This window comes from Temnothorax nylanderi, unplaced genomic scaffold (assembly GCF_030848795.1).
Source record: "Temnothorax nylanderi isolate EJ_2023f unplaced genomic scaffold, tnyl_v1.0 TNYL_tig0074_pilon, whole genome shotgun sequence".
NCBI classification, from domain to species: domain Eukaryota; kingdom Metazoa; phylum Arthropoda; class Insecta; order Hymenoptera; family Formicidae; genus Temnothorax; species Temnothorax nylanderi.
The window spans coordinates 498,080-512,269 of record NW_027249136.1 but is presented as its reverse complement, the minus strand read 5'-3'; the positions used below and the strand labels follow the sequence as shown (position 1 = coordinate 512,269).

Sequence of the window (14,190 nt, the reverse complement as noted above, 5' to 3'; positions counted from 1 at the left end):
ACACGCAAGTATGGTAAACGGTCACCGTGGTTTGTCTCATTAAAAAGTCTAATTTTTGCCTTAACGTCACGCCAAAACTTTTCCGCGATATTGCGTTTGTCTGTTATTCGCTCTTTCTCCGCCTTTCTCTTTCTTTTCTCGTCCACTCAAATTGCTGCGGCAACGTCTTTACTTTCGGTCGCTTGTTGTTCCGCGTGCGCGTATGTGTGCCACCGTGTATGAACGGTTTGGTACGGAACGTCGCGGAAATATATCCGCAAAGGTTGAAGGCACGCGAACGTTCGCGGTGGAATTTTGCGCTCGTGGAACGCTTCTCGATGTCGGTGAATCTGGACCAAATAGCGCAGCAAACTTTTCTACGCTTTCGTATAACTGCTACAGCTATAAAATCTCAAAGATACCTTCCATTCAGGATAACGTTCCTCTGCAATCTCTTGTGGACAATCCAAAGCTATCCCCAGTTGAAAATGATAATGTAACGTGAAAGCCAATCTTCAAAGGTCAAACTAGGTCCTTCGCTTTTTAAAATTATGATAACGCAAGTGAAAAAGAGTAATTCTAACAATAAAGTCATAGCTTAATATATTATTGTTATTGTTATTATGATTACGATTATTATTAGCTTTATTATTGTGATAAAACGTTGTTTTATTACATTATTAAAAATACATATAGAGGAAAAGCAGCGTTATATTATGTTACGATAATATTCTGATCATCTTCGAACAAAAGCTTTAGAATCCAATGTAACAGAATTCAATGTAACCTCATAGCTTTTACAAGTAGTGAAGTAGTATAAGTAGTGAACGGAGATTGTAACAAGATAAAGGCGTGAAAAAATTAAAGTCGAATAAGAAAGTAACGTGAAGCCGAACGTATACTATTTCTGGCTTGAAGCGAACAGTCGTTCGATAAATTTTCATCGTTTCTTTCTAATTTCCTCGTTTAATGTCTGCTTCCCTGTTTTCTTGTCGGTTCAGTAATTTTTCAGTTCCTCGCCCGTATTTATCTGAAGAAAATTCATTAAATATCAATGCCTAGAGGTAGAAGGAGGAATAGTGGTGCGGATAAACGCGTTAAGGGTGCACTTTTCATTTTCCGCCGTCCGATCTGATAACTAATGATAAGATGGATATACTCGGTTAATGCAGCTCCGTTAATTAGGTCAGCGATTTTTCTCGTAACATTTGATCATCTGTTATCTTAAAGCTTAATTTGTTAGATTTAATATTTCCAATATCAGGCTTCTATTAAATCTTTTTAGAGAGCTTCTAAAATATCCGATCACACAAGCACAGGCACAACGATGCATTTCTGGACAATGGAAAGCGCACTGCAAATCTGCGCCCTGCAAACATATGTTGGGTACAAATCTGAAAGCTCTCGCTAAAAGAGCACAATACCACACCGAACACACCTAACTGAAATTCGATGCTTCGCAAGGGTAAGCGTGGATAAATTGACGATGACGACCGACTCTTAAGAATCGAATTACCCATATGCGTCACGCGAAACGTTTACTCTGCACATTGAGGCTGAGAGAGCAGAGGGACGAAAACCGGGGAGAAATTTGAGTTCTCCCTGAGGGTACGGAAAGCGGAGGAGCTTCTTCCACGGCTGGTGGGACACCGTAAAAGACTGTAGCGAGCAATGCAGCACGAAGACGAATGGTTAACCGATAGAACGTGGTAGACAAACTAGTTCGCGATACGCAACCCTCCCTCGAGTCGCCATCGTTTCTTCCCTCTCGTCTCCACCAGTCCTCCCTCGTTTCCTCACCGGCGAGAGTACGTCGTGCGATTTCCCCGACGGCCGCGCCGCGGCGGCGTGCAACCGCGACTTTAACTCCCTGACTCAAGAGTCGAGGCAAGATTAATACCTGGTCAGCTTCGGCCTGGATATCTTCATCTTTCATCAAGAGAAAGGAATCGATTGATGAATTTATTATTTTCTTGATGTTTGTTCTTTCTTTGCTCTTTCAATTAGTCTAAAACATCTAAAGCTATTCTTTTGCCGACAAAATATCCTACTTTGATATTTCATTATATTAGCTGTGAACATTTCTACCATTTTCACTATAAAATACAAATGTAAAGCGCATACGTGCGTGCACGTTTATTCGCAAGCTCGTTTCGTGCAGGCGCATTGCTGTGCGTCGAAAGTCGTTTACGTTGGAATGAAAATAGTCTCCGGAAAGTCGTTGTAGAGGTGAAGGCGCGGTTACGGACGCTTTTGCTTTGGCGACACTTTGGACAGCGAAACTTGTCGTAATAATACAACTTTCCACGAGTTAAGGGTTTTTTTTCTTTTCTTTTTGTTATAAAAAGAAACTCGCGTAAGCGATGGTGGCACATGAAAGCACCAGTTCTACCAAATACTTGTTCGCGACGCAGGTAATTAATGAAGTTTCTGAAAAAAAAAGGGATTGCAACTAACACTTTCTTTATTAAAATTAATATCCTTCTTTTAATTAATGAGAAATATTATGTCTACTTGACGAAATGACTATTTAACAAAATGACTATTACTTCATATGTAATATTACTACTTATGTCGCTTTTTGAAAGTTTTTATAAATAGGTTAAAGAGTTAATTTATTCTTGTATTGCTTTTGAAATTTTTACACGACGTACGCTAATGACACATTTAATTATTACGCACGGATGGGGTAAGCTTAATTGTGAACTTTGAATTAATCGATTGAACGCAGGTACAGAGGACATATCCTTTGACCTTTCGCATCCGCAATGCATACCGCATTCGCAAATGGGATCAAATTAACCTCGTCCATCCTACGGGATGTAAAAGCGCGATGACTTGGGAACTGTCTGCTATCAAACATTTATACGCTACTCAATGCGCTCCACCTCAGAACGATAATTGCTAATTGAACTTGTCGCGTAATCAAGTATTCAAGTTCCGGAGTGAGAACGCTCTCGCGAATAATTATATCATTCCGAATTTCTGATTTACAAGCTCTCAGATAACGATTCCCGCAAAGTCCCGTCGAGATTACGGTTTATTACGAGAAACGTTTCTTTTTCAATTTGCTTGAATTATTTCGATTTCACGTTATTTTTCGAAATCTCTCTCTCTCTCTCTCTCTCTCTCTCGATCAAGGAAACGTCGACCTTACATTCATCAAGGGCGTTGCTGAAATATTCCTCGATCTGGGACAGCCTGTATAATTAATTCGAAACTCATAAAGTTCGCGGAATCTACTTGCGGATCTGAAAATCGAGGAAAAATGAGTTTCTCTCGTTGCCATACTTAAATATACGTTGGTGAGAAAAATGGTAAAAATACTGATATTCGCGCGATATTTAACAGCATGGCTTAATTAAGTATCAACGGCGGTGATGCTCGTGGGGCAACACCGAAACGTCGACCGTGTTCGATAGCGTACATCGTCGAATCGATACAATATACCGGAAGCGGGCGCGGGGACACACTAACATTATCAATAGCTCCGGCGATTGATAAGCTACGAGCGGTTTCCAGTCGGACGCTTTAGAATTCATCGAATGGAACGTGTCGATTCAGCAATATTGAGCATGCAGAAGAAAGATAGAGAAAAATAGAGTCATATCTCTCTCTTCGCATGTACAAAACTTTATTCTTCACGTATCTATCTTCGTCACTATGTTGGGTATTTTGCCCGAAAATTCGCAAATACCGATTGAAAGTGTCGTCGAACTTAAACGTTTTCGCATTATTATTCATAACCATGCAGTACCGCGATTTTGCATGCGTCCCTATCTGTTTTTCTCTCTTGCCCGTACTTTCTTATAAAAATACGATCTTAATAATCAACAAGCTGTACCTGACGATCATTTCAATTATTCGCTAATTTCTCAATTTTGTTTCGCGAATATTGTCTTCTTGCTCGCGGATTTTAATGACGATCGATACTGAGTTTATTGCATTAGTTGATTAGTGGAATATTTGATGTCGTATGGTGAAATTAACGTGCTTCGAATGACGAGAAACATCGAATGATTGCAGTTCCCAGAATAGGGGAGGAATAAATACACTGTAAAAAAATTTTGTAAAATTACAACTATTATAGTGGGTAATTTTGAGACCCACTATAATAGTTGTAATTTTACAAAATTACAGTACGGAAGGAAAAAGTAATTTTGTATTACAATTACACAAATTAAAAATGTGTGGAAATTTACACCTATTATAGTGAGTCTCAGAATTACCCACTATAATAGTTGTAATTTTACAAAAATTTTTTACAGTGTAGCTGCAGCATGCTGCCACTTCGACGATCGTCATCTCTACCGTCGTCGATGTATAAACGTTTAATTTTCCTCGCGACGGCATATTTAACCGTTTCTATATAAAAGGTGGAATATTTCGGAAATATACCGTACAACTCACATTGTACTTCGCTTGAATTTTTCACGAATTTTCGTTTATTTTATTATATTACGTGTAGATTCTATTTTCGCGAGAATCGCAATTCCCGCGAATAAAATCTGCCGAATAGAATCTCGCTGAACGCAGTAATAATTATAGATACGGAGTGGTATAACGAGGAATTAAATATTGCGGACATTAATTGCATCCGCACTCCTGGGTCACGCAGGAATTATACATACATGGCTTATTTATACACATTATATATGTGTGTGTAGAGAGAGAGAGAGGGACGGGAGGGGGAAGGAGGGAGAGAGAAAAGGAGAGACTACCGCAGATAATTCCAGTTTTCTGCGTTTTAATTCTCATGCTGCATATGCGGCAATCGTTACGTTATATTCGTCACAAAGCTACCCGTAAAAAGAAGGCAAGAATCAAGAATAAAAAAATCGATGGTACTTCGGCGGTATGCGGCGATGCGAAGCAATTTCGCTCCATGCGATTAAACGCCGCATATAATCTGCGCACCCGAAATATAATTTGGCGGTCGAGCTAATTATCAAAGTGCCGCTAACGAGCAATGAATTATATCTACGTATTTAGCGACTCGTAATCCGACGCGCGGCCACCACCACTTTTGTTGCGACCCGGCTGAAAAGCTTGTCCGATTTCCAATTTTATTGTGTGCACGCGCCGGGGAATTTCGCTGACAACGCCCCCGTAAGCGTTTCTAGCGTTTATTCAACTGTGATAGCTACGAAATTAACGCAACCTCGTTCGGCCAGCTGAGTCGATTTACATGCGGTCGACACGCATATATTCGCAGCGCGTATATATTTCAAAATGTCGAAAAATAGCCTCCGTGTAACTCTTCTCCGAAGCGTGTAAAACACAACCCAAAATATGCGCAAGTGTTAAATATGTAAAAGTATTGAACGGACCAACTCGTCTAAAATCGATTTTAACTTATTATTAATTTTATATGCGTGAGAGGATCACAAATTTTTAAATAAATGCAAAACAATAAATTTTAGGAATTTTAACATTTTAAAAATTTTCATGAAATATGTACTCGATTGTATATAAATATCCGAAAGTGCGTCACATGTCTACGTCTATTTTCGTCGAGACATGGTCTCGCGCAGTACCTTGCGATATTGATATTCGATATGTGATTAAATTTACGAACGCCCTCAGAACGTGATGTAAGAATAGCTCTGCAAAAGAACCCTTTACTTGAAAATCTATCCCAAATATAGAAATTCAGCACGGCTATCCTTCTGTCGCATGTTTTTCCCTTAATGACCCTAAAAATAGGACTCAGCGGACTCAGTTAATTGCAACTAACAATGCGGAGATAACCAATTCTGAACAGCTGACATTTTGCATCGACCATTTAGTCCTAAAAATTTAATTAAGAGTTATGCTAAGCGCATCGGAATATCACCATGGCGGATGAGGGTTTCGGCAAGAAAATCTATCGATTAGTAGACGAAAGGGAGTAAGGTGAAACCTTATCTTCCTTGTCGTCAAGAGGCAAACGAGGGAGAGAAGCGTCTTAACGGAGAAGGCTGATGGCGCTTGAAAGTGGTTCGACACGTTCTGGTGAACTATAGGATATCGGAAATCCGTTATGCCCTTAAAGATCATTAATTGGCAGTAGTTAGTCACCTTAACTGTCGAACGAGTTCTCTTTTGCGATCTAGAAAGTCTCTGAATATTTTGTGACTTGAGCACAAAACAAGGGAAATGTCTTATTTCAGAAACTCTCAGGAAAGGGATCTTTTTCAGGCATGTAACGGCTAAGATAGAAAGTCAAGATTGTGATGTGGGACTACTTGAATAATTCCAGCTTTTAGTCGCGTCAGCGCATCACAAGTTTTCATTTAATTTGATTATACTTAAAATATCTTCTTTGCGAAAAGTAGAAATAAGTTTTTCAGAGATAAATTGTTTGTTTCGATAGAGATTTTAATCAATATTTTCTTCCTCGAATCTTTCTCACAAAATACATACATTAACGCGTTTTTACAATCAATTTATAACTTATATGTCTTATTCTTTTAAAAAAAATAAAAATGCTATATTTTCGTCATTTTATTTATTAATTTTTTGCTTGACGCAATCTTCTTCTTAAAAGATCAGAGCATAGAACACGCGTAGAGTACCGTTAATCGTATGTGAGTTGTCTCGAAAATCGCACAGGCGATAAAAAATGCAGGCGTATGGGGATAGGGCGGATAGGGACAACGTGAACTGCGCGCGACATTGTAATCCTCGTGAGAAGCTTATCGGACGGGACAACGCGTTCGTGTGTATTGTCGCATTCGTCTGTACATGTAGGATGCACGATGCACGATGCACATCCGGTACGCGCGGAATAAAACAACGCTCTTCCTGTACCAGCCGAGTGCGACAACGGCAATTAGCGCCTCCGGCCGGCAATATGCGCATAAACCGACGAAAAATATATACGAGAAATGCTAATATACGCGCGCACTCGCGCGCACTCCGGACCACCGCAATACTGCGCTAAAAGCATGTTTTTCTCCTGTGATCATCCTGTTTGTCGCCAGCAAATATTTTCACCGAAACTAATCGGATTCCTTTCGAATAAACATGAAGCCTTATGGTCTTGTATAAGTTATATATTTATATTTTTGCAACTATATGCATTCGATATTTTGATTCGTGCAATTTCACGATTGTTGACATTAGGCCTGTTCGTTTTCGCTGCACTTCTGAACTAGTGCAATAAGTTAGAATGAAACAAATATATTTTCTTTCATTTTAACATATTGCACTAGTGCAAAAGTGCAGCAAAAACGAACGGGCCTATTAATGTTAGATGTAGTTTTCTTTAAGTTAGAGAATATAAATCGAAAAGCGCAATGTTTTCAATTAATAAGATAAGACGACAGGAACAAAGCTGAAATTGACGAATAAATCACATGATAAAAGACGAATAATAAACGAGTTTTTGCAAACATATCGCACGTAACGTGATAGAGCAATAAGATATTCCAGACACTTCTGGCTAAGGTACGGCAAAAATATCTTGTGAAAGAACAGAAGGGCGTGAAGTCGTCGTCGAGAGGTAGAAACAGCTTCATGGACAATTTGATCGTCGTGAATGGAGATTGTTGAGATAAAATTGCGCGGATATAGGCACAATCCCATGGGGTAAATAGACTATTCGTTCCTATTGACCCCTAGAACGATTGTCTCAAGATAAACCTGCTCAAGATACGAATCGTGACAGATACGAATGGTCATTGGCGCGTGAATTACATTATCTAATGTAACGACGTACGCGAATAGTACGGTAATTTTAAAAATTACAACCGCATTTTTAATAAATGTAACTTTCTTGATCAGCATGTTAAGTAATTGTTAATTAATTTGGGTTATTTTAATCAGAAACAATTTGAGAGAGAAGCAGAGAACATTCGTTAAGTTTCAAACTGTTTCAATTGTTAAAAGAAGTAAGAACCATAATATATCAAAACTGATATATAATAAATGAAAAGACGAGAGAGATAAACAACCAACATAATTGTGAAGTTCAGACTACCTCGTTATATCGATTCGTACCTAATCTCTCCGCTTTTTTTAATCGGCTTAATGTTCGTAATACTATCGATCGGGATAATAATCGAACTAATAATGTTACGTACAAAATACGTTTTTCACGTTGCCAATTAAAAATTGCCAGTTTTTAATGATTAAATTACGTTTTCATCTTGAAATCAAACGAATCGAGTGCCTGTGGCATAGCAGCTATATTCGCCAGGCAATAAAACGATTGTTTATGAAAGTGGCAGTCGATAATCTGACTTCATTCGGTAAAATAATAATTTCAAATGTATCGTATTAGCACACTATTTTTCAGTTAATTGCCTTATAACAAACCAGCATATACTTTTATAGACTCGAATACACTTTATAGTCTCGCTTAAATTTCACAATCTCTCAGTGCAGCGTAAATTTTATGAGCGAGCGTATTATGATAATTCAAAAATACGATCATATTCAGAAGAACAGCTTTCCCTCTGGTTTATAAAACTGTCAATTTTGATTTTATAATATGCGAATAATATGCGAATAATGAACTTTTCTGTTTGCTTTGGGTTGGCGGATTTCATCGATATATTTATTTGAGAGATTATTTTTATTCGCGATTTAAATTCAATTTTAACACCACAAAAAATATATCGCGTAAATCACAGTTTGACAGGCACAATTAGAATGGGAACAATTATATAACCATGACGAAATCAATCCGGTATTAATTATCGGACTGACCAAAGTCACGTTACGGCGGAGCCTTATATGTGTTTTGTGTAACGATTTGTATCTCTCAATAGAATATGCCATCATGAGTCGGGCTGATTTCTCGGATGTACTACAACGTGTTTCATGACGAGAAAGAGATAGAGATGGAGAGAGAGGATGAGAGGGTAATTTACTTTTCATGTCACGTTCTCATGTTATCCGGTATAAAATAAAGTCAGAATCTTCTTTCTTATGCGGGATTTGTTTGCGCGAGATAATTGATCGGTAATTTTATCAATTCCGCCATGGGGCGTAAAACTCATCGAAAATTCTCCATCGTTGGAAATGTGTGCACGCTATATTTGATTCGCTGGCGGAAACTTCCAGCGGTAATCTCACCCGAAATCGATTGCAATAACTCGCATGTCAAGCAGCATAACATCACAACGAAACGGTAAATTGATCGATTCCTCATCAAACGAGGCTACGTGTTCACTATTCCGGTAGATAATACTGTTTTATTTATTTACGGTATCCAGCCTTTCACAAACAAGTTACTTAACATTCTACTATTTTATCTGACTGTGAGAGGAATGAACGTTAATATTTACTGTCTATCTTCGTTACTGCAGTATTAAAATCTCAGTGGTGCATTTCTTGAATACCGTAATATTATTATTAACCGTTATAATTTCTATCCTCAAATTCTTACATTTATAGCTATATCAGATCATCTATTATTTCACTTAATATCTTCCATCATTTTCGGCAAATTTATCAAAGGACAGAATAAATCTATCCATCTATCTATCTGCATTCGGCGGGCTACGAGAAAGGGAATTCGCATAAATCGTATTTGCGTGTTGACAACAGAATCGGTATGCAAAGGCCAACTATGCGGTTCGGCGTCAGGAGCCGATGCGAGAACCAGGAACGCAGGATGCAGAGTCAACAGTGTTTGACCTACCGTCCTGAATCCGGCACGGCCGGAAGCCTTCGAGCAACTATGCCATTTCATGTCGGCCGCGCATATCATAAATTAACAGGAGACATAACGGGTGCGGGCGATACGCACACTCGCGACAAGCGCAATAAAACTATAATATGCGCGGCAAAAACGAGATAGCGAGTCTTGTTTGACCAAACTCGAATGCATCTACTTACGAGGCTTTGCTTCAGCGCCATTTCATCTTTCGTCGTTAAGGATGAAATCTCTTACTCTCCTACCCATCCCCTCTCTCTCTCTCTTCTCCCTTTCTCTCTCCCCCCTTTCTTCCCACTAAGAAGACACCCTTATCAATGGACTCCCTCTTCCTTATCTGCTCGGATATCACTGCAAGTTCTCGAACAAGGGACATCTTTAGGTCGCCGAAACTTCCGCGGCAACTCGTACTCGTCCGGTAGGACCCACCGAGCGAGGTCCTCTCGGAAACTACGAAGTGAGTTGGATAAGGATCCAGGGAAGCGAATCTTGGAGAGAACGAAGATATATATATATATATATACAGAGAGAGAGAGAGAGAGAGAGAGAGAGAGAGAGAGAGAATATAGTTTAGTAGGTAGGTATATCGGTCCCCCGGAATCCAGGCAATGGCGCACTTAAATGAAAGACTTCGGACAGAAATTGAAGCGAGCATTAAAATTTAAGAACAGTGCGCGAAACAGTGCAGAGGATGAGTATTACTACGCATTACGCATTACGCTATGGCGATCTCATGTTTGTAATATTTAACGTTGCAAACTTTAAAGCCTGTTTGAAGCTATTGTTGGAACAACTAGTATGGCAAATTCAGTTAATTTTAACTCGATTAATTCAATTTTCCATGTGTTACGTTACGTATCGCATGTTTACTTGTTCGCGTCATTAACCCTTAATTAAAATTTAATTAATTTCGACCTTCGATATAAACTTAACTTTCGATACCGCGACATTCAATTTGTCCGGCAATATCGGAGGGCAATGCGGGAACGAACATTTCCGCATAGGACAGAGCCACATTTAGGACATCTATACAGTAGCATGTTGAAACGCATCTGAACCATTACTGCATGCACAGGTTCATGTAATGCCTTTCGAGTAATGCGTATCGACCTTACTCGAAGGATGCAAATATTTACACGTCGCTGGGTCCGGGTGTCCAATTATCGCAGCTCGAGGCGTTTTATCTCGCACGCTAACTTCGCAACGATATGCAAAGCGACTCTATTAATTCCTCCGTACGAGAAGGAAGGAACGCTCGCTCGGAGCGCACGCTCGAAAGTTGTATCTGATGTAGCGTCGTATATCCCGCTCACGAGTCTGAATTTAGATCTCGCGTACGCTTTGTAATTTATTCTATTACATGTGCCATTGGAAACCGCGACAGCGGTATCAGCTTACGAGTCGCTGTCTCGTGCACGCGCGTTACATCTGTCAAAGACGACAGTTGGTTTGCGCAGCGATGAATTATGCTTTCGAAATGAACGATCACACTTTTCTAACTCTCCAACGCGCAAAAATAAAAACTGAATTATTTAGTTCGTGTTTGTTTCGACTTAAGTATTTTTCTTAATTCCTTACATAAAAGCTTTGTTTCTTTAAATTTTATTTATTCGTATTTCGATTCATGCACGCTTATCAAACAAGAAAACTTGCTTGCTTGACAAGTCGCACCAAGCACAGCGTTGAAAGCTCTTGGTCGGGAGCGTGATTGAAAGTTCTGACCGATATTTTGCTAATTACCAGCACGCCAGACACAAACGAACCACTAATTACATGTCTCGGTACAATGGGCAACCCTTAACCAAGCACACAAAAGATTCCAGGTCCGGACTAAGCTCAACCAGCGTGAAATCATTCGTGATTCTCGTGGGTCGGTCTTTCCCGTCTTTTTTTTTCGTCCGTCCGCGTCCTAACTCATCTCATTTTCTCCTTTGCAGATGACGCTACAAGTATCGTGGGTACGGCACAGGGACGTCCATTTGCTCACAATTGGCCGTTATACGTACACGAACGACCAGCGATTTCGAGCGATCCACAACGCTCATTCGGACGACTGGACGCTCCAAATAAAGTATCCGCAGCATCGGGACAGCGGTATTTACGAATGCCAGGTCTCCACAACACCCCACATGAGTCATCTAGTCCATTTAAATGTAATCGGTAAGTTATTTCGATATAGTTTTACGTTGGATTACGCTCAATTAAATGTGTGTATAAAGAGTTGAAAAGCAGATTACCGATTGTGAAACGTCACGATTGCGTGCGATGGAGTAGATTTAACTTCCTCCCTGCGCGATATCTCGCGGTTAGGTTTCTATCAAATATTAGTATGCGCGGGGAGCATGCGGGAATCCTGCCTAATTACGACGGTGTACGCAACAATTAGTTAATTCTAATCTGAATCTGCCCTAGTTACGTAGCAACTGCGCGAAATTTAAGCCGAGCTTAAATTCTGGCGGAGCGCCAATTGAACACCTGGGATTGGTTGATACTGGTTGATACCGATGTTGAGCTAAGCTCTGCCTTCTTCTTCCAGAGATAGGGCTTTCCATTACCGCAAAATTATCCGCGCGGACTTAAATTCTATAACGACACCCCTCAACTTTTTCGCTTTCCTTTATCGCCGCGCTGCCGTTCGTTTCGTCGCGCCACGCCGCGCGCCGCGGAGAGATAAATTCGGAGAGATACGCGCCGACGTGTCGAGAAGTTCGCTCCTCGAGTTTGCATAAGTAATTACTTGCCGATAATCGAACGCACGTACGTCAGCGCAGAACGCAAGCAATTCGCATACATCATTCGCGATGTGGTATACCCGATTTAATCATGCACCGGTATACCTACCCGAAGTACGAGCGCGAAAAGAAGTTTGCCGACCGGATCGTTTGAAGAGCAAACTTTTATACCAGGCCATATCGCACGTACGGCTCGCTACGAAAAACTTTCGCGATCGCTTAAACGTCAGGCCGGGAATTTATCTACCACGGTGCGCGGCGAATTGATTTAAATCGTCCCGAGGGCGGCGCGTCTTCGCGTGCCTCCTTGCGCGTTTTTCCCGTCACGATGCGCCCGCGCCGTCATCAACGTCGTCTTGATCGTCATCTTGACCGTCATCACGATCGAGGTCACGAATTTTCCCTTTAACCCTCGCTAGCGAGAAGCTGCCTCTTTAAATTTCGCCTACATTAAGACGAAGGTGAACGAAGGGACCGGGGCGGTCGTATTTCTCTCCCTTCTTTCCTTTTTCTTCCTCCAACGCGCCCGTTATATTCCCCTCGGAGGTGATCTCGGAGGAGAAACACACGGGACGAAGCCCGATGGCGAGAAGGTGGGTAAAGAGAACGGGTCGTTTATCATTTCTAGCCCTGACCCTTAACGTAACGGTTGAACAAATGATCCTAAAGAGTAACGACTATACACACCTGCTTGCTCGAGAAGGATCCAGAGAGCATTGTACTTTCCTTTCATGGTAAGGTAATTACTCATCATTCGAGGAGAGAGAGATAGGTAAGTTCGGAAACACGCATTTAAGTACAACAGATAAAACAAATCCGAACTTACGTTGATAAAATCTTCCTCCGTGTAATCGCGCACCGTTCTATTAACCGAATATTGCCGTCGTCGATAAATAACATCGCGAGTCTGGCTTACGTTCTTGTGTCCGAGTTTCTCTTGTTATAGTTAACCACCATCATCCGATTCTGTTATTCTGTACGATCTTTCTATATAGAATTAACACAGAAATGTAGAAACGATCGCAGAATACTCTCTTACATCAAATCGATAACTATCGGTTTCATGAAGCGATAACCAATAAATTTTACGACTTACCTCATATAATCGGATCAATGAGCTTATACGACAATCGAAAAGCAATTTAAACCACTTATATGTTTACAAAGTTATAAAGTACTATTGTGTTTTTTCGCAGTCAGAAAAAAATATAAGGGCGTTATAAATTTTTGCGATAAAACAATGAAAACTTTGTCTTTTCAAAGTTAAATTATAATAAAACATTATTAAGTATATATCTTCGTTAGACTCTTCATCGTTATCTCTATAAATGAATTAATATTGCTATATGATTATGAGAAAAATGTATTTTCTTTGTAAGGAGATGAAAGTTTTTATACCCCATACTTATCGTTAACGCATTATCAAGCTAGTATTATTATTTCATACAAAGGATACGTCTTTTATATAAAACTAGTGCAAAAATTCTTATCTAAAGTTAGGCATGGATTATCGTTTCTTAATCATGTACCTTACCTTACCTAATAGCTTATATTAGCTGATATTAATTCTAAGGCTATTATTAACAAGACAATTTCACGATAAATATCTGGAACTAATATCAGTGAAACTAGCGCGTAGGAAAATCAGTAAGCTGATTAGCAGAATCGAGAACTTGTGGGTATCGCCATTTAAATGAATACCGAACTTTCGTGGCACCAAACCATCCGCAAATATTTCCATTTCCTGGGACATCCTCGGCTTAAGCTGTGCTGGTATTTACATTCACTTACCGTCTCACCCGAGGCTTTCACGCGATGTCTTTTGCGGTGATT

The 14,190-nt window shown here is 40.0% G+C and overlaps 1 protein-coding gene across 11 annotated transcripts in view; it reads left to right on the top strand.

The window, feature by feature from the left end:
- Positions 1-14,190, top strand: part of LOC139774149 (neurotrimin-like) — a 307,096-nt gene that overhangs the window by 209,350 nt on the left and 83,556 nt on the right. For all 11 annotated transcript variants that reach the window (XM_071709175.1, XM_071709170.1, XM_071709171.1 and 8 more), the window contains one exon: positions 11,563-11,785. In XM_071709175.1, coding sequence (XP_071565276.1) covers positions 11,563-11,785 — 223 coding nt within the window. The remainder of the gene's footprint in view (positions 1-11,562; positions 11,786-14,190) is intronic.